Raw genomic sequence first — 21,185 nt, 5'->3', positions numbered from 1 at the left:
GAGTACAAAACACGGTATCTGTAGGCGGACGATAGGACCTGGATGAAGGGCGATCTCGCTCAGAGGTAAACATGTTGATGTATTTCCATGTGTCTGAGTAACGAGACGGCTCGAACGGTGTGGAAGGTGAAGGCTCGGCGGGTAGGAACGATGGTATCTTGACGGAATCCGGTACCGACATTCCTGTAACATCCGGAATGGCTTTCCGGGATGTCACGCTATAGGTCGTGTTGTGAAGCTCGAAGAGGTCGTCGTCTATGCGCGCTAACAAACGGGAGCTTTCGAGGGAGGTTTCAGGCGGCGGACCTCGAATCGTTACCCTGGCGCGGCGTCGATATGATCCCAAATTGTGGATATCGTCGAGGTCTCGCCTGTAGAGGCGCTGTGGCAACATCTCCTCGTACTTGGCTTCTTGCTCTGGCTGCAGAATGTCAGTCCAGATCCCAGCGGACCGCAGCTCGATGCGTTCGTCCATCTCGACAGGATCGATCACCGCGGTCGTTTCAAGATGATCCATCTCTGTCGTAGCATTTAGATGCATCGCGGCGCTGAGTCGATCACCGGGATGCCAGGCAAGAAAGAGATTCAGAACGCCTGCAGTCGGATGCGTCGTTTTAGGGTCTAGATTCCTTTTAGGTTTGGACAACCACTTGATCAGATGACGGAATCTCTCTTTTTTCTCTGCGAAAAGCAATCCCCCGATATCATCAGCTAGCCGAACCAGATCGTCAAACAGCACGGATCATCTTGGAACGCTCGGATCTAGCATACGCACGAGCCTCACCGCGAGCGGTGTCTCCATTTAGATCAGTTGGGATGGGTCCAAGCAGACTTTCGACTGCCTTGCTCCATTCTTCAGTCGAATTTTGGAGAGGAAACCATTGGCGGCTATCAGTCATCAACATGCTGGCCATCTGCAATACATCAAGTCAGCGGGATATCGTTGTGCCCATACCTGTAACATGACATACCAGAACCCCTACACCCCAGATGTCTGCGCCGGGTGTGAACATTGTGTGCCCGGCCAGAACCTTTTCGGGAGGACTGATGGCAGGAGGAATGGAAACTGGGGCTCGCCCACCGGCATCGATGCAAGCGCCTATGGGACCAGGTAGACGTGGATTTCCTTTTTAGTATGACAGGACTGACAACGTATCTGGGGAATAACCTCACATCGTCCGAAGTCGGCCAAGATCACGGTCGCGCTCTCGCCGAATAGCTCAATCGAGGGCGATTCTCCGCTCAGAAAACTGTGAAGTCGTTGCGTTGGTTTCGAGTTCATCCCTTTGGGCCAATCTTCCAGACGGAAGACTATGCTTTGCATCTCCAACCCTGTTGGTGGATATGGCGCAGACGCCGAGCACCGAGATGAGTCTATGCTCTGACGAGATGAACAGCAGGAGCTGAAACAGCTCACCGGCATAGACTAGCTTCATCTCGTCGTGCAGAAACTTCAATCCGCTGAGGACACCCATGACAGTCCTGGCGACGAGACCCATAGGCATAGGTAGTGGCAAGAGACCTTCCGACACAGCTTGAGCAAGGCTGATGGACAGCGGTTCGTGGACATAACCCATACGATCGATGTCGAGTGGTATCTCTTTGTGAAATTCGACGATATTGTTGTGTCCGAAATAGCCAGGATTTTGACGACGTGCTGCGATCTGTTTGAGGATCCCGATATGTTGTGCTTGATTCTTCAAGTCCCGATCGTGGTCCCTGTTCAAGATCTTCACAGCGACCAACCTAGTCAAGCAGAAGAATTAGCCATGGCGTCGATCACCAGACTATAACTGACGTACTTACCTGTCGGGGTTCTCCTTGGTGGAGCAAAGCCAGCTGAGCGATTCGTTGCCTCGATCTCCCGCGGCGACGATCGCGGTGTATCCAGCATCACGCAGACTCTGCGTAACGACAGCAGGATCGGAGTAGTCTTTTGTAGATTTGCAGAAACATTGGGACCTTTCGCTTCCAGGTCCAGTCAAGGCGTAGCCGGGTGTATTGACACAAGAACGAAGCTGGACCAGTGGCTCGGCCGAAAGGGCTGGTGTATCGACCATCATCGCGTCGGAGCCTTCGATCGCAGGTATGTAGCCAGAGTTCCCGGCAGAGTCTGTATCGGCAACATCGATGAACAGCTGATATTTGAGTAGCTCCTGTGCTTTCGGCCTTCGTTCGGGTTCCCACTGGAAACACGAGCTCAAAAAGCTTTTCCAGGAGAGATTCTGCGATTTTTTGGGCAGGTGGTTCTTCAACCAGGTCGAGAGACCGGGTGCGATCTTGTTCTTACGGTCTGTTCAGATCAAAACTCGTGCGGGTAAACAGCTTGCATCGCCTTGGCAGCTAAGCGATGGGTCAAGACTTACGACCTTGGGAAAACATATTACAGTCGACCAGGTATCTTGTTGGGGCGTCTCCGATGACTTCGCGAACCGTAGAGTACCATTCATCCTTGGTATCCTTTTCCAGCCAAGTGGACTTTCCCGTGATCATAGCGATCGCCTAGACAAGCGAAGTCGTATAACCAGCCTGATCTCGGCGGTATCACCAGTGACCGGAAACTCACTATCGTGCCCACTCCCCAGATGTCCGCAGCGGTAGTCACCTTGCCCGTTCGCAAGAGCCTGTGTTCGGGAGGTACGAACGAGTTGTTGAACCTGGCGATCTGATCGCTTCCTTCGAACATGGCTACGGGGAGACCGGAACAACGCCATCAATCAATCATAAGACCATGCCATTCCCATTTGGCGAAGTGGAACTCACATCGTCCAAAGTCGGTCAACACCACCGTCGCCTGCTCGCAGAACCGCATCATAGACTCCTCGCTCTGGCCCAGAGGTCCGAGAATAGGTTGTGGGGGCCGTTAATCCCCGTCGGGTCCGTGAGGAATGCCGTCCACCTTTTCTTGATGAGCACCGGCTTCTCTGACCCATTTGTCCATGTCGGTCAGCCGGAAGGCGATGTTACACGCTTTCAGACCTGCTTCGGAGCCGTCACAAGAACAAAACGAGTTGCGTATCAGCATTCGACCTCGATGCCATACGTCGATTGGTTCGAACCATCGTTCATGGGCAGAGGCGACGGACCTGCGTAGATGAGACCGAGTTCCCCATGTAAGAACCCCAGCCCGTTGAGGATCCCCTTCGTAAACCGCTTGACCACCTCGATCGGCAGCCCACTCCTCTCCGCCTCCAAGTCCAGCCTAAGATCCTGCGCCGGATATCGCTTAGCATCATGATTAGAAGAGACGAGAGACAGTAGACAGTGTAAGTCGACAGTCAGGGGTTCGAGGACGTAGCCGTCGTGGACGTTGTCGAGAGGGAGTTGGACGTGCAGTTTGCCGTAGAACCTGACGAGGTTTTTCAGACCCGGATGAAGTTGGGAGGGGGTTGAAGTCGAAGCTCGTTTGACAGTGAGGTGTTCGAGGATCTTGTTGTAGACGGAGGTCTCGTCACCATGACCGCTAACTTGATGGCCTGCACGTAAGACTTTGACGGCACGGAACGTCGGGGTAGATCTTTTGGTGGCCGTACGCCCGTTCAGAGGTGATACAGAGGAATCGCAGATCAGTCAAAGCTTGCTCGACCAGGAAAGGAGGGAAGAGATCAATTGTTATGTAGACGTACTCGGACCCGCTTCGGTGAGAGACCAGCCAGATGTTGGAATTGTTCCCAAAGTTCAACTTTCGAGATTCCCGACCTTCCGGCGTGCAATACTTGTAATTTGATTCTGAGCCGACCGCCGGTCTGAACTGTCCCGACAGCTTGTCGCTGGCAAATCCACGGGTGTCGTCCAGATGTTTCCATATGACAGTGTAAGGGGTCTGAAAAGACGAGGGCGAGGAGGTCTTCGAAGAAGGAGAAGAAGAAGAAGTTTCGACGGGGTCGATCGACATGTCTTTCACCGCGTTCGGCCCTTCCTTTGAAGGCGTTTCCGGACGATCTTCCTTCATCGTACCGCAAGGACGAGTCCTGAGCTAGGTCGTGGTTAGATGGAACGTCTGTTGAGCTCGATAAGATGAGGTGAAATCCAACATGGTACTTCGACAAGGTTAAGGTTGATCCAGGTTCATCCCACACAAACTCGCTCCCCGCGAGACCCCCTTGAGGCATGACTAGCTGACTAGCGATTACCTAAGCTCAAATTTCCAGGTCTCACTTGATCCATTTCAAGATTGATCGCATCAATCCCATCTTGAGCGATCACCGGTCAAGAGTGATGCGATCAATCCTTCTCGACGATCAAGGGTCGCGACGCGTCTTGCTGTAGCGCGAGCGGCTTTTTCTGTGTCCGATTCTGAAACCGGGACGAAAAGGTTCTGGCAGACGGAAGTTCCGCGTCGAGTCGTGTAGATTGTCTTGACCACTATGTGTCAACCTCTCCCAATACAGGAAAGCAGTGAGTCTCTTGGGACGCAAGCGGTTCGGCCAGACCCGCCACTATGGCCCGAGCTGGGTCGACCACCGGCAGGGGAAAGAACTCCTTCTGACAAGGTACGATGGGATTACCATACATGCAGGTGAATTGATGATATAGCTCGACCGAGTCTATCATCGCGGTACAGTGAGTCACAGAGTCTATCATATAACAAGCGCTTATCTAAAACGGCAGGGGAAAGGGAAGTCAACAAAGAAGGCCGGGCGCTGCCCGAGTCGACCAAGCCGTAACGCTCGAATGAGGATCTTGACTGGACAGATGGTGGGATTGTTTAAACGACTGACTCCGATCCGCATGATCGCCTACCATAATCCACTCCCGAGCTTTGTGCGCCTCCGTATTCGAAAGCGCGCTTCCAAGATCGGCGCTCTCCGACGGGCAACGTTTGGCTGATCGGGTTCCGGTTCTGTCGATAGACCCCATCACAATCGCTCTGTCCGTCTGCTTGAACGTGATCTGCTATTGCCGAGAGTACTCTGACGAGGTGATCAAGGATTCCTTAGGGGTTAGGGTATGGTAAGTTTCACGTTGCCACCCCCGTTTCTCTGACGGGAAATCTGCAGGGCTCGGAGAAGGGTTGGCGCGATCCCGCCCGAAGACGATCTTGGCGACATCTCGGGATCGCTTGTCCGTGCGGTATACGTTATGGAAACATCCCGAGATCGACCACAAGGCCTGGGGTCTGATTCATCTTCCGAGCTGTCGGAGATGAACGCACAACTCGTTCGTTCTTCGCCAAGAGTACCTTGGTTACGATTACGAGACGCTCAAGCGGGGCTCAGCATTCCAGGCACTGCGGCAATGGGGGGGTTCGGAAGACGGGACCTGTCGAGAACGGGCTCAAAAGCTCATCCAGCTATTCATTACTCTTGGTATTCGTCCCCTTCTCCGATCGAAACAGAACATCCTGGCTTTTGATCCAGGAGAATTGGGGGCGATGCTTTCAAGGGTTCACGTCCAGGTCCAGGTCCATCGACGGGAGCATGGAACTTGAACGCAACAACGGCACGATGGAGGTGAAGATGGCGGGTGCGTGTTGATGGTGGTGGTGGGAACGTACAAATAGGTGGACCGGTCGGGGTCGCTGAGAGGGAAACGGGTGGGATGAATAGAAGGAAGCACCTCTACCGTAGCGACATCGCCCTCCGTTTCTCTTCTCGACGGATCTCGACTTGCCTGATACTACCGCATCGTGAGTGAATGCGTAAAGGCTCGAGCAGACGACAGATGAAGCGCTGACATCCTCGCCGCTGTCTCTCGTGCATAGCCTTCACTAAGAACTCCCCAACGACCCAGCACCAACCCCTAACTCTTCCGACGATGCTCGCCAAACTCCTCATCTCCGCCCTGGCCGCCTTGTCGACCCTCACCCAGGCCTGCCCGGAACACGACTTCCACGCCCGTCGACATATAAAACGTGCCGAACCCGCCGATACCGTCTGGGCCTACGAAGCTTCTTACAACTGGGGCCAGCTCTCAGAGTCCTTCTCGTTGTGTCAAGCGGGGACGCAACAAGCTCCCATCCCCTTACTCCTCACGCAGGGGTTGAGTTTGAACCATATCCCAAGGTTCGGGGAGGGGTATAATGGGACGGCGAATGGGACGTTCTTCAATTGGGGTTACGGACCGGCCATGTCCCTCGCACACGAGCAAGGGGTATATACGACTCTCCCTAGCTTCACGTTCGACGATAACGGCGTCAACGAGACGGTTTACCTGACCGGATGGCACATCCACGCTCCCGCTGACCATTCCGTCGGTGGGGACCGATCGAAAGCCGAACTCCATTTCGTACATACCACCTCGGAGGGTACTCCGAGGGCTGTGCTGGCTTTCCGGATCGATCCCGGTAACTCCGACTCGCCCTTTTTTGCGGGTCTGCCGAGGTATTTCAGTTTTAGGGAGGTGGAGAAGAATACGACGACGAGCATGAGCCCGGGGGAGGTTTTGAGGGAGGTCAATTGGTTCAGCGAGTTTTGGACTTATCGAGGTGAGCGCGAGTTTGCTCGTTATCTTAATGCTTCGCCGTGACGTTTTGAATACAAAAGCTGATACGATTTTTTTTTCTATGGACGTTCTCGGCAGGATCCCTGACCAGCCCCCCCTGTACGGAGGGCATCCGGTTCTTCGTCGCGCGAAACATCCTGTTCGTCGGGAACGCCCAGATGCAGGACATCTTGAACGTCAGCACGTACTCGGCACGGGCTGAGCAGGAGGTCTGGTTGCACCAGATCAACGTCTGAGTTCGCGTCGAATCTGAATGAGGAGGCCAGGAGGTCGAGGTCGGGGTCGAAAAACGAGTTCGATAGTGCGACATGGACCTGGATTTGATATGGAGGGTTGAGGTGGCAGAGCAGGCGGACCGGGATGAGGCAGGAGGTCGTACACCGCCACATCACATCGAGAGGAAATTATATGGAAGGAGGAATAACATGAACCGTTTCCGGGGATCTGAGCGCATCATAAACGAAACGCGATATTTTGAATATACCCTTTTCCGCTTCTCGACAAGAAACTACGTTTGTATACCATTCCGTAAGATAGAAAATACCATATCATAAATCTCTCGTACCGTGTATCCTGCATGGTCGTAAAGGATGTTGTCGATGTTGTCACTCGGGTGTTTGGATATGGTCATGGTAGCGGGGATCGCGACAGTTTCTGAACAAAGAAGCGCGTCTCAGTTTCGGCCAAAGGAAGGGAGAGACGACAATCTCGTGAATATGACAATCAACAACAGACACCATCTCGACATCAACATCGACTTCTCAACAATCAATCTCTCTTGTCACTGATAGCTGATAGCTTGATTCGGTACATCTTCGCTCTTGAAATCACCACCAAACGCTTCTTGAAACAATTCTCCGACTCGAATACTACCTCCCACCGACAATTTCCAGCCGCCATACAGTACGACGTCGTGATCATGTCCTCTCGTCGTTCAGGACACCTCATCGTCTCCCGAAACAACAATCGAACCAAAAACAACTCTACCGCTACCGCCCCCGCCCGGGCGAGTAAACGACAATGTGTGAGGGAGGATATCAATTACGCCCCTGTCGCTCTGGTAGAGGAGGAAGATCAGCGGGACGAAGACGAGTACGAGGAGGAAGATGATGAGGAAGCACCCGCTCCGGCAGCTAGTAAACGTCGAGGAAGGCCTTTAGGATCTACCAAGCGAAAGGCTCCCGCTAGCGAAGATGGCATTGAAGACCAATTACAACCTGAGCCGAAGAAGGGGAGGGGAAGGCCCAGGAAGGGAGCTGTTGCAGCTGTTGGAGTGAAGGGTGCTCAGAAGGCTCGAGCTAAAGGTGTAGGGAAGAAGCAGGCGCAGGTAGAGTCGGAAGATGAGGTTAGGAGCGACGAGGAGGAAGAGCAACAGGCGGATGAAGAAAGAGAAGAAGAACAGGAGATTGAGGATGAGGACCCGTTGCCGTAAGTTTCAGTCTCCAATGTTGGTTTCCCACCCCCCTTCTTTGATTGATATCTCGTTGAAATCGTTTTCGATGACCGGAAATTTTCTTTTTGTGTCATGTTTTTTCCCGTATCGACTGACTATACTCGGTCGGACCATCATCCTATACATCACATCACGATGCATCACGATACTCGACACCCGACATTCGTACCATCATCCTATACATTATATCACGATGCATCACGATACTCGACACCCGACATTCGATACGTCATCTCACCACACTCGATACTCGATACGCCATATTCGATACTCGATACACCAATACGCCACACACCATACACCAATACACCAATACACCAATACATCATCCGCCATACGATATACGACATCCAACACAGAACCCCGGAAGAACTGATGGACAAACGGAGGTTCCATTCGTACTCCAAGTTCAAGTTGCCGGCGGATTCGGAGGATGATACGGCGGATGATCTGACTTTTGCTGTGGGGAAGACGTGAGTGCGCGCTTTGTTACCTCTTTGGTCCTCTTTGTTACTCTTTGCTCCCTGGGGCGGAGACAAGGGCTTCGTCCTGCCGTCCCGGGACCTTCGATTCCGCATCTCATCGGTATCTGCCAGAGCATACCGGTCGCATTTGTCAGGGTCTGACGATTCTCGTTCGGGTGCAGGTTGGCTGATCTTTCGCTTCTCTTTCTCTTGTTGCTTTATTTCGCGCCGACTCCCGCTCCTCTTGTTTACCTGCATATCACTCTGAAACAAATCGACTCGTTTCTCAATCTCAACTCGCTCATGGCCGCCCCTCCCCTGACTTTCGGTTTTGTCGTCGTCGTCAACACGTCCTCCGCTACACACGTTCGCGATCCCGCTCCGATCGGCTCGTCGTTAATTCTATTCAACCTCACTCGGATCCCGGGCCTCGACCTTCGTTCGAGTTGATAGCGTCGCTCTTCGCGCTCCCCCCGGAACAAAGACTGAATGGCTAGCCCGCATTGATTACATCGCCGCGGCAAACCAAGCTCTCGTTTACTGTCTCGTTACGTGGTTTTACCTTCCCGCACAGCTTCGAGAGGTAGGGATTCCAACCATTGGGAGGCCCAAGGTCTTGAAGGGAGAAGTTTATCTGAGTGACCATCGGGAGGTGATCGAGACGAGTACTGTCGATTGTGAGTTCCGGCTTCAGATTCGAGGGGGTTCAATTACGGCGCGGTAGCACGCGAAGAACGGCTTCGTCGAGGACGCTGACCTCCTACGCCTCCTCCAGCCCATGTCCAAATCGATTTCCATCCGAACTACCTGCCCGCCAAATCCGATTACTTTTATCGCAAGCAGGTTGTTACAAAAGCCGAGACCCACAAGGAGCTCGGGGGCAAGGGGAGGTTTTACAAGCCTTACATTGCGGATGTCTCCGAGGAGTAGCCAAATCCTTCCGCTCTCCTTTCGTCTCTACTTGCAACCAGCATTCGACTTCTTCTCTTGTTCGCACTTCCATTTCGCCCGAGTAATCATATATGTAATCTCACTGTCTTCGGTCTACATCATTGTTGTACAAAAGTATTGGCGATCGAACTCGACGCTGATACGATATCGAAATCTTGTCCCGCCCGTGCTTATCGCCCGCTAGCTATTATATCTCGGCTTGACAAACGCCGTCGGCAACCCCGTCAGATCGGTAAACGGCCTTTCCACCACCAACAGCTCGTGGTTGCCCAACATGGCCACGGCGCCGACCTCGCGATAGCGTCCGATGATGCGGAACGGGTCCTCGGCGGTCGTGTCGATGATGGGCTTTTTGTTGGCACCGGGCTGATTCGTTCGAACACCAGACTTGCGTCGTTTCCTAGTCTTCTTGTCCTTGCTCGACGAGTCGCCCTCGGGCACGTCCAGCGTCGAGACCCAGTTGCTACCCCAGGCTAGAATCTTGCCCCGACCCGCAGCCGTCGAAGAACCCGATCCGGAAGCGACAGGCTCCAAGCCCAGCACCCGGTCGTCCGTGTAGGTGACCTTGGTCCGCCCCAATAGTAGCCGCCGATCGTCGACGTCGAACGTTTGCACCGTATTGGCACCGGCGAAAGCGAGAACCAGCGTCGATGCGTTGCTAAAGGTCATGGCTGTGGGCGGTTCGGCGAACGTCGGTACAAGGCAGTGTAGCTGCGAGTACGGTTAAGATGTGAGTGAATGACTTCGCCAACCGACCTAGAGACCGGAACTCACCTTGAAGACATCCAGACTCCACACGCCTATCCGTCCCGAACTGTCCTGACCGGCCAACCACTGCAGATCCGGGCTGATGCTCATCATCACGAACCGCGGTCGATGAGCATCGGCGTCGCCATCGTCCTCCTCTTCACTGTCGCTATCGTCCGAATCCGAATCTGCTGCTTCGCTTCGGTGTTCACCGCCGGCGGCACTGCTCGTGCTCTCGTCCTCGTCCGCCTCATCTGCGTGGCCGTTCCCGTTGACGTTCCCGTTCTGGCCCAATTTCGACCGTGATGGCAACCCCTGCACCGCCCTCTGCCCTTCCTTGACCGGTACGGCAAAGCTCTTCAGCACGCTAACGCCCTCTTCCGCGTCGCTCGCTCCGACCTCGACAACGACCATGTGCGAGTGCATGGCGAATCCGATTATCAGGCCGTTTGAGTCGGGCATGAACAGCAAGCTCGAAGCGCCGGTACCACGACGAGCGAACCCGCTGGCGAGGTGCGGCAGAGACTCTTCCAAGAGCGACGTGAAAGCCTTGACGCGTTTGGGTTGGACCGTCATCGAGTCGTCCTCGACGTCGTCCTGCGGCGATGAACAGAATATCAGATCGACCCCTCTCCTGGGAGATGCTGAACCAGCTCGTTGCGACTCACATGATACCTCAACTTGTACACCTTGGTCTCGTACAGATCGGAAACCGCCAACCACTTGCCATCTGGCGAAATGGCAGCCGAGACCAAGCTCGTTCGCAGCTGCGTCACAGACCCAGAGCTATCGTCAGTCTTTCTCTCATGACACAGAAGACCTTGGCACGGACCCACCTGAAAGTTCATCTCCAACACCTTGTCCCACCCACCGGGCACGTTCTCACCCTCGGCCTCTTCCCCTCGACCCCTCATCTCCCTCACCCGGAACAAGGCCACGCCTCGTTGTCTCCGGACGAGTACCAGCCGTTTCTCCCTAGCGACACCGATGACGTCCGTCCCGTTCCCCCTGGGCACGTACCCGAGGTCCACCTTGACGGCATCGTTGAACGTCTCCTTGCCCTTGTTCGTGATCGGGTTCACCTCCGACTTGATCGCCAGCGGACCTTTTCGCTTGGTCGTCAATCCACCCGTCTGTCCCGCCGAAGTCAAGACGACGCTCATGTCGATCCCACCCGAGGCGAGGACGGGGGCGACGTGCGGGTTGATGATCGGCGAACTGTTCCGGGGTGCGAGCGAGTATCCGGGGAACATGGCTAGCGTACGGACGTCGTGCTTGTGAAGCCGCTTGATCGAGGTCTGTTGCCATTCTCCCGACGAGCTCGAGGTGGAGGTCGGGCCGTCCAGCTCGTCCCGATCGGCGCTGGCTGACGAGGAGACATAGGTGAACTGGGCCACCCGTTGATCAGGTCCAGAGGTGTACACCGCTCGTCCGTTCTATGATTGTCGTATTCAAACAATCATCATCAGCCTGGATTGTCTCGCGCATCGAAACGACCTTCAAATTCAGGCCGAAACTCACGGGCGAGATGACCAGACACTGCGCATCCGCCGCGTGCGCCTTGAACGACTTGATCTGCGCCAGACTCTTGCCGTCCCAGAAGATGACCTGTCCCAACGAATCCGCCGAGATGATCGTCCCGTCACTACCACCGCCGATTATCACCGAGTACGCAAACATCAGTATCAGCCTCGACTTTATGACCCCTTGTTCTCAATTCGAAGCTCCGGTCGAGATCCAAGCGACGAGACGAGACACGGTCGACTCACATCAAACACCCCACAGCCCAAACCACGCTATGTCGTTTCCTACTCTTCCCCCCCGTCCCTCGAGCGCTCAACTTGCCTACACTCATCCGCCCAACAACCCTACCCGTGGCGAGGTTGAATTTCCGGAGGGAGGAGTCCGAGTGGGCGGTTATCAGGTAAGACGGTCTCCAGATCCATCTCGTCGTCTCTGTCTCTCGACTTTTCTCTTCTTCCGCTCCCGCGTTGTATGTCGATCTAGAGTTGGGGGACGGGGCGACCTTGACAGACTGCCTTGCTGGCGGACCCCAAGCGATCCCCAATGTCCTGACCTTCCCCGGGAGCGCTTCCATCCTCCCTCCCACTCCCGTTCCTCCATTAGCGGTGTTCAGGCTAGCTACCTCCAGTTCGAGCGTGTCGGGAGAGAGTTGTAAGAGGTGGATGTGAGGAGCCGAGGTGGAGATCGCCAAGTGGGTGTGGGTTGGGGAGAGGGAGAGGGACCAGATGGGACCCGAGGGGAGGGGGGTGGTTTGCTACCGAGCGATGCGAACATGATGTCGGACGTGTCGTTATCGGATTGACATGACAAGAAGTGCGATGGAGAATATGAATTTTAAAGCGAAAGCGAGAATTTGTTGGGTCAGCTATCATATCATGTCGTCTCCGATCTCTGATCTCTGATCTCTGATCTCTGATCTCTGATCTCTCATCTCTGATCTCTGATTGATGAGGTGATGCGGCCATCAAGACGAAATTTCACTTGAACCTCCAAGGCGTAGTAACCCCGAGGTGTGCTCGACAGCACTAGACAAGCGGGATGAGGATAAAAATAGCCATCAAGTGGGAAACTCACCAGAACCCTCCCACTCCCTAGACACCGCTCGACGAGATCCCCCGAATCGCTCCCACCCGTGAACAACCTCAGTTCGTCAAGTCGGGGGAGTCGGGGTTTGTGCTCTTTCTCCTTGTGTTCCGTCTCCGACTGTCCTACATTTGTAGTCGTAGCTTTTGTTGTTGATGAAGATGAGTGTGATGAGGATGGTTCGTCTGACAAACCGAAGGAGGTAGAAGAAGAAGAGGAAGAGGTGGTGGTAGGGTGGTAGAAAGACTCGGGGTCCCGGATGGCGAGCGTCATCAACGAGATCGTCGGGTATGCCAGGATGCTGGGGAGGACCTATAAGTATAAGGTTGGGACGAGGATGATGGATGAGGGGTTAAAGGAACATGAGCATCAGAGTTAGAGTGTTGATCTCGTCGCGAGGTCCAAGGTTTCAATGTCTTCATGACGAGGCATGAAGAAATTGAAAGGAATACGAGGTACGAAGTGGGGACTCACCCTACGCAACACCCAACTCCCCTTGCCCTCGCTCCCAACCTGAACCTCCTCCTCCCCCTCCCGCTCATTTCTATCCCCCTCGGCCCACTCCCAAATCTGAATCTCCCCATTCTGCCTCGCACAAACCAAAGCCCCCATCTGACCCTCTATCACATCGACCGGTGCTGCAGGGTCCGGGTTGGGGAACGGGATCGGCGTGAAAGCGAGCGCGGTGATGGGGGATGGGTGGTAGTCTGCGAACCTGACCCTGTGGAGGGCTGTCGTTATCGCCGTTTTCGTGGTGGGTTCTTGGGGTGTTATGTCGGGCATCTTGGAGGAGATACTATGTATCTATGAGGGTGAGGATTGTCGACGATCAGAATAGAGAGAAGAAAGTCTTGGTGTACATATGTACAACTTCTTACCATCCATTGACCTTCTCGAGGTCGCTCCGTGCCAACTTTTAGCTCGATCACGTGACTTTTGGGGTCTCGGCGCGACCGACTTTTGCTCGTTTCAAGTCGATGAATATGGGTGGCAAAAGGGTGCTCGTCGAACCTCGCAGGTTCGAGGCAACTAGCAAGGAAAGGAAGGCGAGACTCACTCATGATGACATGTGCCGTATTGGGGGTTCGGATGGTCCGGCGGGTGAGCGTGGTAGTGATGTATCGCTCGGGTGCGGGGATGCACTATACGAGTTTCGGGATCTGCTTGCTGAGGCACAAGCGAAAGTGGTACGAGCAGAAACCAGCGGCTTTGCTATGCTTTTAATCTACGGCGAGATCTCAATTCAATGCGTCGAGAACAAAAAGGTATTGCTCAGAACGACCCTGTGTCTTTGTCCATTCCATCCAATGCCAGTCAAACAACAAACGCGCTGTGTCGACCAACCACCTAATTGCAATGAGCGATAACGGTATCAAAAGGGACAGAAAGGGACAGACCAATCTTGAGACTGAACGCATACCGGCGTTGGCTACTTTACATCGCAATCATCAACTCACGAAACTTTCCTCAACATTCACTAATCCGGACCCGCTTGCTGTGTTGTGGAAGCATGAACATACAGACTTGCCGATCAGGCCTTTCTACGTCTCGTCGGCAAAAGCGTAGACGTAGCGTGTTCATCCACCTCGTCATTTATGAGAAGGAATGGCAAGACGATTCAGTCACGAACCCCCAGGTCAGCAGCAGGAGATTAGAACGAGATATACTTGTTGCAAAGCTGATGATCCGGAAAGCTCGCGTTGATCGCGACGCAAGGCAGGTAAAAGCAGCACCATATGAAGATCGTGGGCACGCCAGCAAGCGTCGGTAATGAGCGCCCTGGAAACCTGATCAACAACGATCGTGAAACTCTTGATGGATGCATTCGGCAACAGATTTTCAGACCGGATTTGCACGTGCAGGATAGAACGATCGAGAGCTTTAACAGGCCACTGTAGACGGTTCATTGGTCGTTTAAGCTGATCCTTGCAGACAACAAGGCCTGCCTAATGAACATCTTGGACGGGTGGAAAACTCGGCAAAGGTCCGATTCAGGAAGTCCAGGACTTGTTCATCTTGATTTTTCTCCACCCTTTGAACTATTGATCGAGTTGGGTGATGGTCACTGATCAGCTCGCACCCCTCCTGATTGACGGGCATGTAATACCTGAATACAGAAACCCGGTTCAGTAGCGGTTACGGGCGTCGTTCACTATTCAACGTCATATACTCACGTATAATTACCTTGCGCACCGTTGGAGAGGAGATATTGGGATTGCTCGCTCAAGTGCGTATGAGGAACAGCATATTTTGGAGGTTAGAGCCAAGAAAGTACTGCGTGTGTATAATCTTCCCGTGGGGACCGTCGTATGGGAGGGAAACGAATCAGCATACGAGGACGATGTTGCCGATATGGGTACATCCGATTACAACAAAGTTATTGTACATCGACACCATTGCGAGCCAGCTAGCTACATGCGATCGGTCGTGTTTCTCTTCTTATACCTGGCCCAGATGCATGTACGCAAGCAAGCGTATTTGAGGTTGTGCTAGCGTGCTATCCTTGCCACAACCGTTCCGCCAAGACCCTCGTCCAGTGTGAAGATGAGGCCGCCGACGATGTGGATTTCGTTGATCGCTGAAGTGACGCTCCCTCTGACGACCCGATTGTGGGATCTTCAGCGGCACATTGGCTCTCCCAAAACGTTTGAATCACCGACTCTGCTGCCGCGCTTGCAACAGAGGCGATAAAGTCTTTTTTCTTCTCGATGAGGGCGGACAAGTTGGTATCTTTGCTTTTGATGGTCAAGTCGCGAAGCGATTCTTTGAGCCTGTTGTGGATTTCGAACTCCGATGCGCTGAGAGACGGGTCTAACTGCGAAAGGGAATCCTAAGGGGATACACGGCGAATCCACTCTTTGGTCAGCTTCAGGTCAATCGTCTTTCTCTCAACAGTGTTGGTATTTCGGTCGCTCACCACTGCATGCCCGGCCGCTGCCCGGTACACGAGGTTCTGATCTCGCCACGTCCCAGCTTCCTCAGGCGCAAGCGTGTCGTAAACCCATGGAGGCATGTGTCGGTCCGCTCTGGCGAATGCCTGATTGACTAGATGTAGTGAAGTCTCGGGAATCTCCCACTGTCGTTGCTTCGGGTCGTAATCGTTGCATATCAGGTAGAAGATGTCGTCCTCTTTGCGCTTCCATTCGTACCCTTGACCATTATGTTCCATCCTGATTTTCCTACTGCGGAAATATTTGCGCAACTTCCGGTTCTCAAACCACGCAGAGACGGGGACTTTCTGAACTTTCGATACCGTTCGTCCATGAATCAACCCATCGACGAAACGTCTTGGTGGCCATGCACCTGTGTCTAGAGAACCCATTTTTTTGGAAAAAGAATCTCAGTTTCTCGGAGGTATTTCTGCAGTTTAGTATTCTCGTGGAATATCACCTCTCGCATATAGACATCGTTCATCCTGTTACTAGGTGTACTTATATACGTCCATAACCCGAGTTCGATATTCTCCTTGATGTTTGGTCTGATGAAAGGAAAGCAATGTGTCTCGCGTGAGTTTCGCGTGATCAGTCGCGTTTCAGGTCGTCGAATCGGGGTAACAAAGGTGTAATTGCCGAATAACGCCGGATCACGATGAGATGAGAGAGGACTCACATGGAGACTTACTATCCTCGTAATCCTTGCTTGGTAAGCAGAGTAAGGTCCGGTCATAGCGATCGTTTCAGCAGTGCGCCTGAGAGCCTGTCGAGCGCGGGACGATGGCCCGCCGATGGTCGAAATATGCTGTGGAGTTTGCGGGGAAACGGAGATAGTGGAACTGGTCTCAAAGTTGTTTGATCGGTATAGGTAGTATAATAGGCTCACAGCGTTCCATGTGATCTCCGTCAATGTCCATCATCGCATATGAGTCCAGCCCTAAGTGTTACAGGACCGATCACCTTGCTGATAATGTCCACAAAAGGTTATATGAATCAAGCAGGTATCCAGATCGTTCTCCCGTATCTGCTCTTTGAAAATGGACTTTCACCTCGACAAAGAGCACAAATGATGGTATACGTCTGGTCACGCAGCAGCAGAGTCAGAAATTGCCTTTCAGCACTCCGTGCGTCTGTGAGATAGAGTCGGTGCTGCAAAGCCTAATCTCAAGCGAGCTTGCCTTGTTATTCCAGCGCGACAGCTGCCATTTTGCATGCAATACCTTCCTTCTTGCATGCACCAGCTTTCCTCTTGCATTCGACCACCAGCTTGTTCTGTCTCTCTTGGATTTCCTCCTCAACCCTATAGTCGCAGTGATGGCTGCAATTGCGATCCCAATGCTGTCAATCTTGGCCTTCTTGCAAGCAGGTATTGATTGGGAGCTCTCGCCACCCTCTTGCCGCAGGCGCAATACCTTGACAATCGATGCGTATATCCTTCGGAAGTCATTGAATAGGAATGTGACTGTATGAATAGGTCTCCCGGTATCGAAGTCAACCACGTTAATCCACCAAATGTAATGATACGGTGGAATGCTCTATAATATTGATAGTACAACAAGACAAGATGCAATACAATCGACGAACGACCTGGGACCACTTCAGCAAGGAGAACTCCCACTCGCCCATTTGCCATCGCCCTGACTACGTTAGAATGGGAGGAGACGTCAGGACAGCGAGTGCTGTTGGGTGCTAGCGCTGCACGCGCTGGTCTGTTGCAGCCGAGAATGCTCCAGTCTGGCTTGTCGCATTCGAAGAAGCAGCTGTAGAGCTCTCTGGCTGATTCGAATCCGTCTCCTCAGACCGGGCACCATTCTCGGTCCCGGGTATGGATTTGCCCGACCGTTGAGAGTTTTCGGGCGCGATCTATGCCCGCACCGGTTTGCAGAGTTCAGTTGCGTGCTTTGAATGATGTGCGAACTTGACGGGCAAAATCACTGCATTACTCACATCAAGGAGCTATCCAACCGCTCTCAGGGCCCGGTTCTGTTGCCTCCAGTAACGCGCCCTAGTTGAATCCAATTCTCGGTAGATCCAGTGCGGCATATCTCGGTCGTTGTGTGCAAAACTTCTGTTGATCTTCCTCACAGGTTCACTGGCCGCTTGCAGGAGGGTAAAATATGGAAGGCTTTGAACTCCTTTTTTTCGAACAGCTCAACTATGAGATGCTGTCCGACCTTCCGGAACTTCGAAGCTAAGTAATCATCGTCCCCGGGCCCAGGGTGTGGATGCTGATGGGCCATGTTGAGTGCTCTGGTAGACCGACTTTGTTGGAGGGATTGATGATGTGTATGTACGGCTGAATGTCCAACGAACTTGCCACAGTCCGTAGGTAAGACTATTATATACCCACTGAGAAGCTCAATGTTCTCCTTAGCGTTTCAATTGGTGAAAGGAAGGCGATGCCGAAACCGCTTGCTGCTCCAAGCCGCAGTGAGGGAATCGGACAGCTAGATAGGGGCGGGGGCTGTGTGATTCGTCTCCTCGGCATCGACTCCTTTGATGTTGCCCATCGAACCAGCAAGTACTCCATGTGGTGTCGGCTTCAGCCTTGAATGTCATCATCTGACTAGCTAATGAGCCATACTGTATCCTCGCGTCTGGATTGCCCGTCTAGCTGAAGTCGATTTGGCTCGTCGTCAAGAGCCCAAATGATTGACTTGTTCGGATGTGTCTTGCCGTGAGAGAGCAGACCCGACTCGTGAAACAGAGGCACGAATGGAATGATAGGGGGTCGACCGCAGATTTGTAATCGTATCTTGTACAGAAATCATGCATGCCCGTTTACAACGATCCGCTACCGCTCACGTTCTGCACCTCGAAGTACACGCGCCGCCACCCCGAGCCACTACTTGTCGGACTTGATCGTATGCTGCCAGATCGCCTTCAAGACCTTGGTCGAATCCTTGGGCGTCCTCTTGAACCCGTTGGCTCGGTCGACATGGGTCACACCGAACCTCGGCGCGTAGCCTTGATTCCATTCGAGGTTGCTGGACGGGTCGAACCGGTCACATCAGCCATGGCTCGTTTCGGTTGCGCCCTCAAAAAAGTCGGCTCAAGCGACTCACTCGAGAAGACTCCACCCGAGGTAACCTTCCATCTTAATCCCCTCCTTGTGTGCCTGACAGAGCTCGGTAATGTAAAGGTCGTAATACTCTTGACGTTCCTTGTCGTCGACGATCTGTTCCAACGTCCGATCGGCCTCGTCTTGGATGGCGAATCCGTTCTCGGTGATGATGATCCCGAGGCCGTTCGGACCGGCGTACTGTTTGTGGACGTGATTGAGGAGTTGTCTGAAGCCCCAGGGAACTGTCGGGGCGTCGAGCGCAAATATCGTCAGTGATCGACAACCCTACGCGACGACAAGCTTCTGCAACCCACCTGTATAGGGATGCCCGTTATGACCCCTCCGACCGATAGGCACGCCGTCCTTCTCCGCGACCTGCTCGACCCCAGCGCCAAAGAATTGAAACCCGCTCACTTGGCCTCGTTCGACGATCTTGCCCGTGGCCCACTTGGTGCCGTAGTGATTCAGCCCGAAGCTGCGGCGTGATACAGGATGCGAACATACCATCAGCGGGAAGTTCGAGAGATCAATCGCGGCGCGAATGCCAATTATGGACTCACAAATCGGAAGACCCCTTGACGATCTTCCATTCGTCCGGAGTGAAGTCGGGCAGCTGAGGGTATCGTTTCTTCAGGATACTGCTGAGCTCACCCTTGACTGTGAGAGCGTATCCGATCGAGCGCCGTCAGCATCTCGTCAATCTACCGGGACGGAGAAAGTTGCGACTTACAGATGGGGTCGGCGAACTGTCATGGCATCACGATGAGAAACGCATTCTTCCCGTCAGCTTTGCTATCTATCTCATCCGCGATAGAAATCCTCGCTCTCCACCCACCCATCCCAAAGCCATAGCGACAGCGAGATCCGCAGCATCCTTCGCCTCCTGGCTCTCATCGATCGGGACCACCCAGTCGATGTTCAACGTGATCCCGATCCGCCCGCCCTGGGTGGGTTGGAACTTGCGTCGATAGAGGTCGACGGTATGAGCGTGTACGAGGATCTGGTTGTGGGCGACGCTGGCGAGTGAGCGAGTATTGGGCGGTTGTATAAGCGATTGGGGTGGCGATGACGATGTGGAAGTGCGAGAGCGGGGGGGGTTGACAAGGGGCGAGCAAGGAAGACGTTGAGAATCCAAATCAGCTCTTACGACCGAAGCCGGCACACCTCAAAGCAGAGCGACCGTCCAATCCTGAACTCACGTGAACGGGTCGTTATCGAAATCACACTCTGAATTGAGTACCACGGCGTCCAGGATCACGTAGACGAATGGCTACCGTATTCCCAATTCGATCAGCTTGCCCATCGTTAGCATACAACAGACCACTCGCCCGGGACTGAAAGACTGACCTCATTAAGCGTGATCCAATTCTTGACCCGATCCCCGAACCTCTCGAACAACAACTCCGCATAGCTGACGAAATCTTCGATGATAGCAGCTTTGTTTGCAGCTCGGAACCCCTTGTAGCGATCTTGCAATGGTTGAGGGAGGTCCCAGTGAAAGAGGGTTATGTAGGGGGTGATGTTTGCTTCGAGGAGGGCGTCGATCTGATTACGGTCAAAGGCAGGGGATGAGGCGGGAGTGTGAGGAGGTGGGAAATCAGAGTTCAGCGGGAATGAGCACGAAAGCAGAAGGCAGGAGGTAGAGAACGAAAGAGCAAGACAAAAGGGGTCAATGATTACTGACGAGGTTGTTGTAATACCCAATCCCCTTCTCATTCACTGGGTCGTCCTTCCCACCTAGCGTACCCCCATATCAACCACATCAATCATATCAAACACAAGCACGATCACCCCGGATGGATATCAGCCTTCTACTCTCTCTCTCTCTCTCTCTCTTCTAACCCAACGACCCTCGAACTCAGGCTAAAACTCACCGAGCGGTCTCACCCTCGACCAAGAAACCGAAAACCTATACGCATTACACCCATACTCTTTCAAAAGCCTGACGTCTTCCCGCCAGAGGTGGTAAGAGTCGACAGCCTCGTCCCCCGTTTCTAGACCTTGGGCACGGAGGGTAATGTCCCAGACGGAGGGGAGGCGGCCGTCGGTGTCGTGACCGCCTGTCGAGCCGAAGAGAGGGGAGGGGATACGATATGAGCATATGACTACTGGTATCTCAATATGTCAAGGGGAACAAAGTCGTGCTAACCTTCGATCTGATAACTCGCACTAGCGTAACCCTGTACGAAATCGGGTGGGAGGACGCCTTTCAGGTCGGGGTTCTCGCAGAGGGGGGGCATCTTTTCCCGTTTAATCTAGAGATCGTAGACGGTATGCGTTCGTTTGGTACAGGTGGATGTTTGCGATAGTACTAGTGGCAACGCTTGTCGATATTTGATCATCACGACTCGAGCATCGAGATTGACGTTGACGTTGATGAGACCTTTGTCCGATTATATATACCCTCCGACTTGCTTGTTTCTCTTGGCTCGCCCGTTTCCGAGCTATGGAGTTTCGCCGACCTTCCCATTTGTCAAAGTGGCACGTCTTTGGTCCGAGGAGGTGCCGCACTCAGCAGCTCA

At 53.4% G+C, this 21,185-nt stretch overlaps 4 protein-coding genes across 4 annotated transcripts; 2 read left to right on the top strand and 2 right to left on the bottom strand.

Moving 5' to 3' along the window:
• The first annotated feature begins 5,521 nt into the window (after positions 1-5,521).
• HD553DRAFT_66873 (alpha carbonic anhydrase) lies at positions 5,522-6,789 on the top strand. The gene is made up of 3 exons (XM_046184400.1): positions 5,522-5,633; positions 5,705-6,427; positions 6,523-6,789. The coding sequence occupies exons 2-3, from the start codon at positions 5,758-5,760 to the stop codon at positions 6,678-6,680; spliced, it is 828 nt and encodes a 275-aa protein (XP_046035074.1). The 5' UTR covers positions 5,522-5,633; positions 5,705-5,757; the 3' UTR covers positions 6,681-6,789.
• A 385-nt stretch (positions 6,790-7,174) lies between these two features.
• HD553DRAFT_66840 (uncharacterized protein) lies at positions 7,175-9,392 on the top strand. The gene is made up of 4 exons (XM_046184399.1): positions 7,175-7,872; positions 8,257-8,370; positions 8,815-9,038; positions 9,137-9,392. Exons 1-4 carry the CDS (start codon positions 7,364-7,366, stop codon positions 9,289-9,291), a joined length of 1,002 nt encoding a protein of 333 aa, XP_046035073.1. The 5' UTR covers positions 7,175-7,363; the 3' UTR covers positions 9,292-9,392.
• Positions 9,393-9,492: 100 nt separating this feature from the next.
• HD553DRAFT_343550 (uncharacterized protein) lies at positions 9,493-13,449 on the bottom strand (the record flags this gene model as incomplete). The annotated part of the gene is made up of 8 exons (XM_046182886.1): positions 9,493-10,023; positions 10,087-10,656; positions 10,728-10,826; positions 10,896-11,495; positions 11,581-11,704; positions 11,829-12,337; positions 12,658-12,978; positions 13,141-13,449. 8 exons carry the CDS (start codon positions 13,447-13,449, stop codon positions 9,493-9,495), a joined length of 3,063 nt encoding a protein of 1,020 aa, XP_046035072.1.
• Positions 13,450-18,367: 4,918 nt separating this feature from the next.
• Positions 18,368-20,903, bottom strand: HD553DRAFT_331942 (beta-glucosidase 1A; the record flags this gene model as incomplete). Its single annotated transcript, XM_046182044.1, has 11 exons — positions 18,368-18,586; positions 18,665-18,905; positions 18,978-19,138; positions 19,224-19,320; positions 19,394-19,409; positions 19,499-19,679; positions 19,863-19,933; positions 20,011-20,208; positions 20,348-20,400; positions 20,538-20,723; positions 20,813-20,903. 11 exons carry the CDS (start codon positions 20,901-20,903, stop codon positions 18,445-18,447), a joined length of 1,437 nt encoding a protein of 478 aa, XP_046035071.1. The 3' UTR covers positions 18,368-18,444.
• Positions 20,904-21,185: the final 282 nt, after the last annotated feature.

This window comes from Filobasidium floriforme, assembly GCF_021052385.1.
Source record: "Filobasidium floriforme strain CBS 6241 chromosome Unknown HD553scaffold_16, whole genome shotgun sequence".
Taxonomy (NCBI): Eukaryota; Fungi; Basidiomycota; class Tremellomycetes; order Filobasidiales; family Filobasidiaceae; genus Filobasidium; species Filobasidium floriforme.
Note: the sequence above shows the minus strand (reverse complement) of the source record. Positions and strands in the feature narration are given on the sequence as shown.

Coding starts and splice junctions, on each gene's coding strand:
- HD553DRAFT_66873 (XM_046184400.1), top strand. CDS start 5,758: ATGCTCGCCAAACTCCTCATCTCCGCCCTGGCCGCCTTGTCGACCCTC. Junction 6,428..6,522: donor CGAGTTTTGGACTTATCGAG/GTGAGCGCGAGT, acceptor CGTTCTCGGCAG/GATCCCTGACCAGCCCCCCC.
- HD553DRAFT_66840 (XM_046184399.1), top strand. CDS start 7,364: ATGTCCTCTCGTCGTTCAGGACACCTCATCGTCTCCCGAAACAACAAT. Junction 8,371..8,814: donor ACTTTTGCTGTGGGGAAGAC/GTGAGTGCGCGC, acceptor TCGAGTTGATAG/CGTCGCTCTTCGCGCTCCCC. Junction 9,039..9,136: donor CGAGACGAGTACTGTCGATT/GTGAGTTCCGGC, acceptor CGCCTCCTCCAG/CCCATGTCCAAATCGATTTC.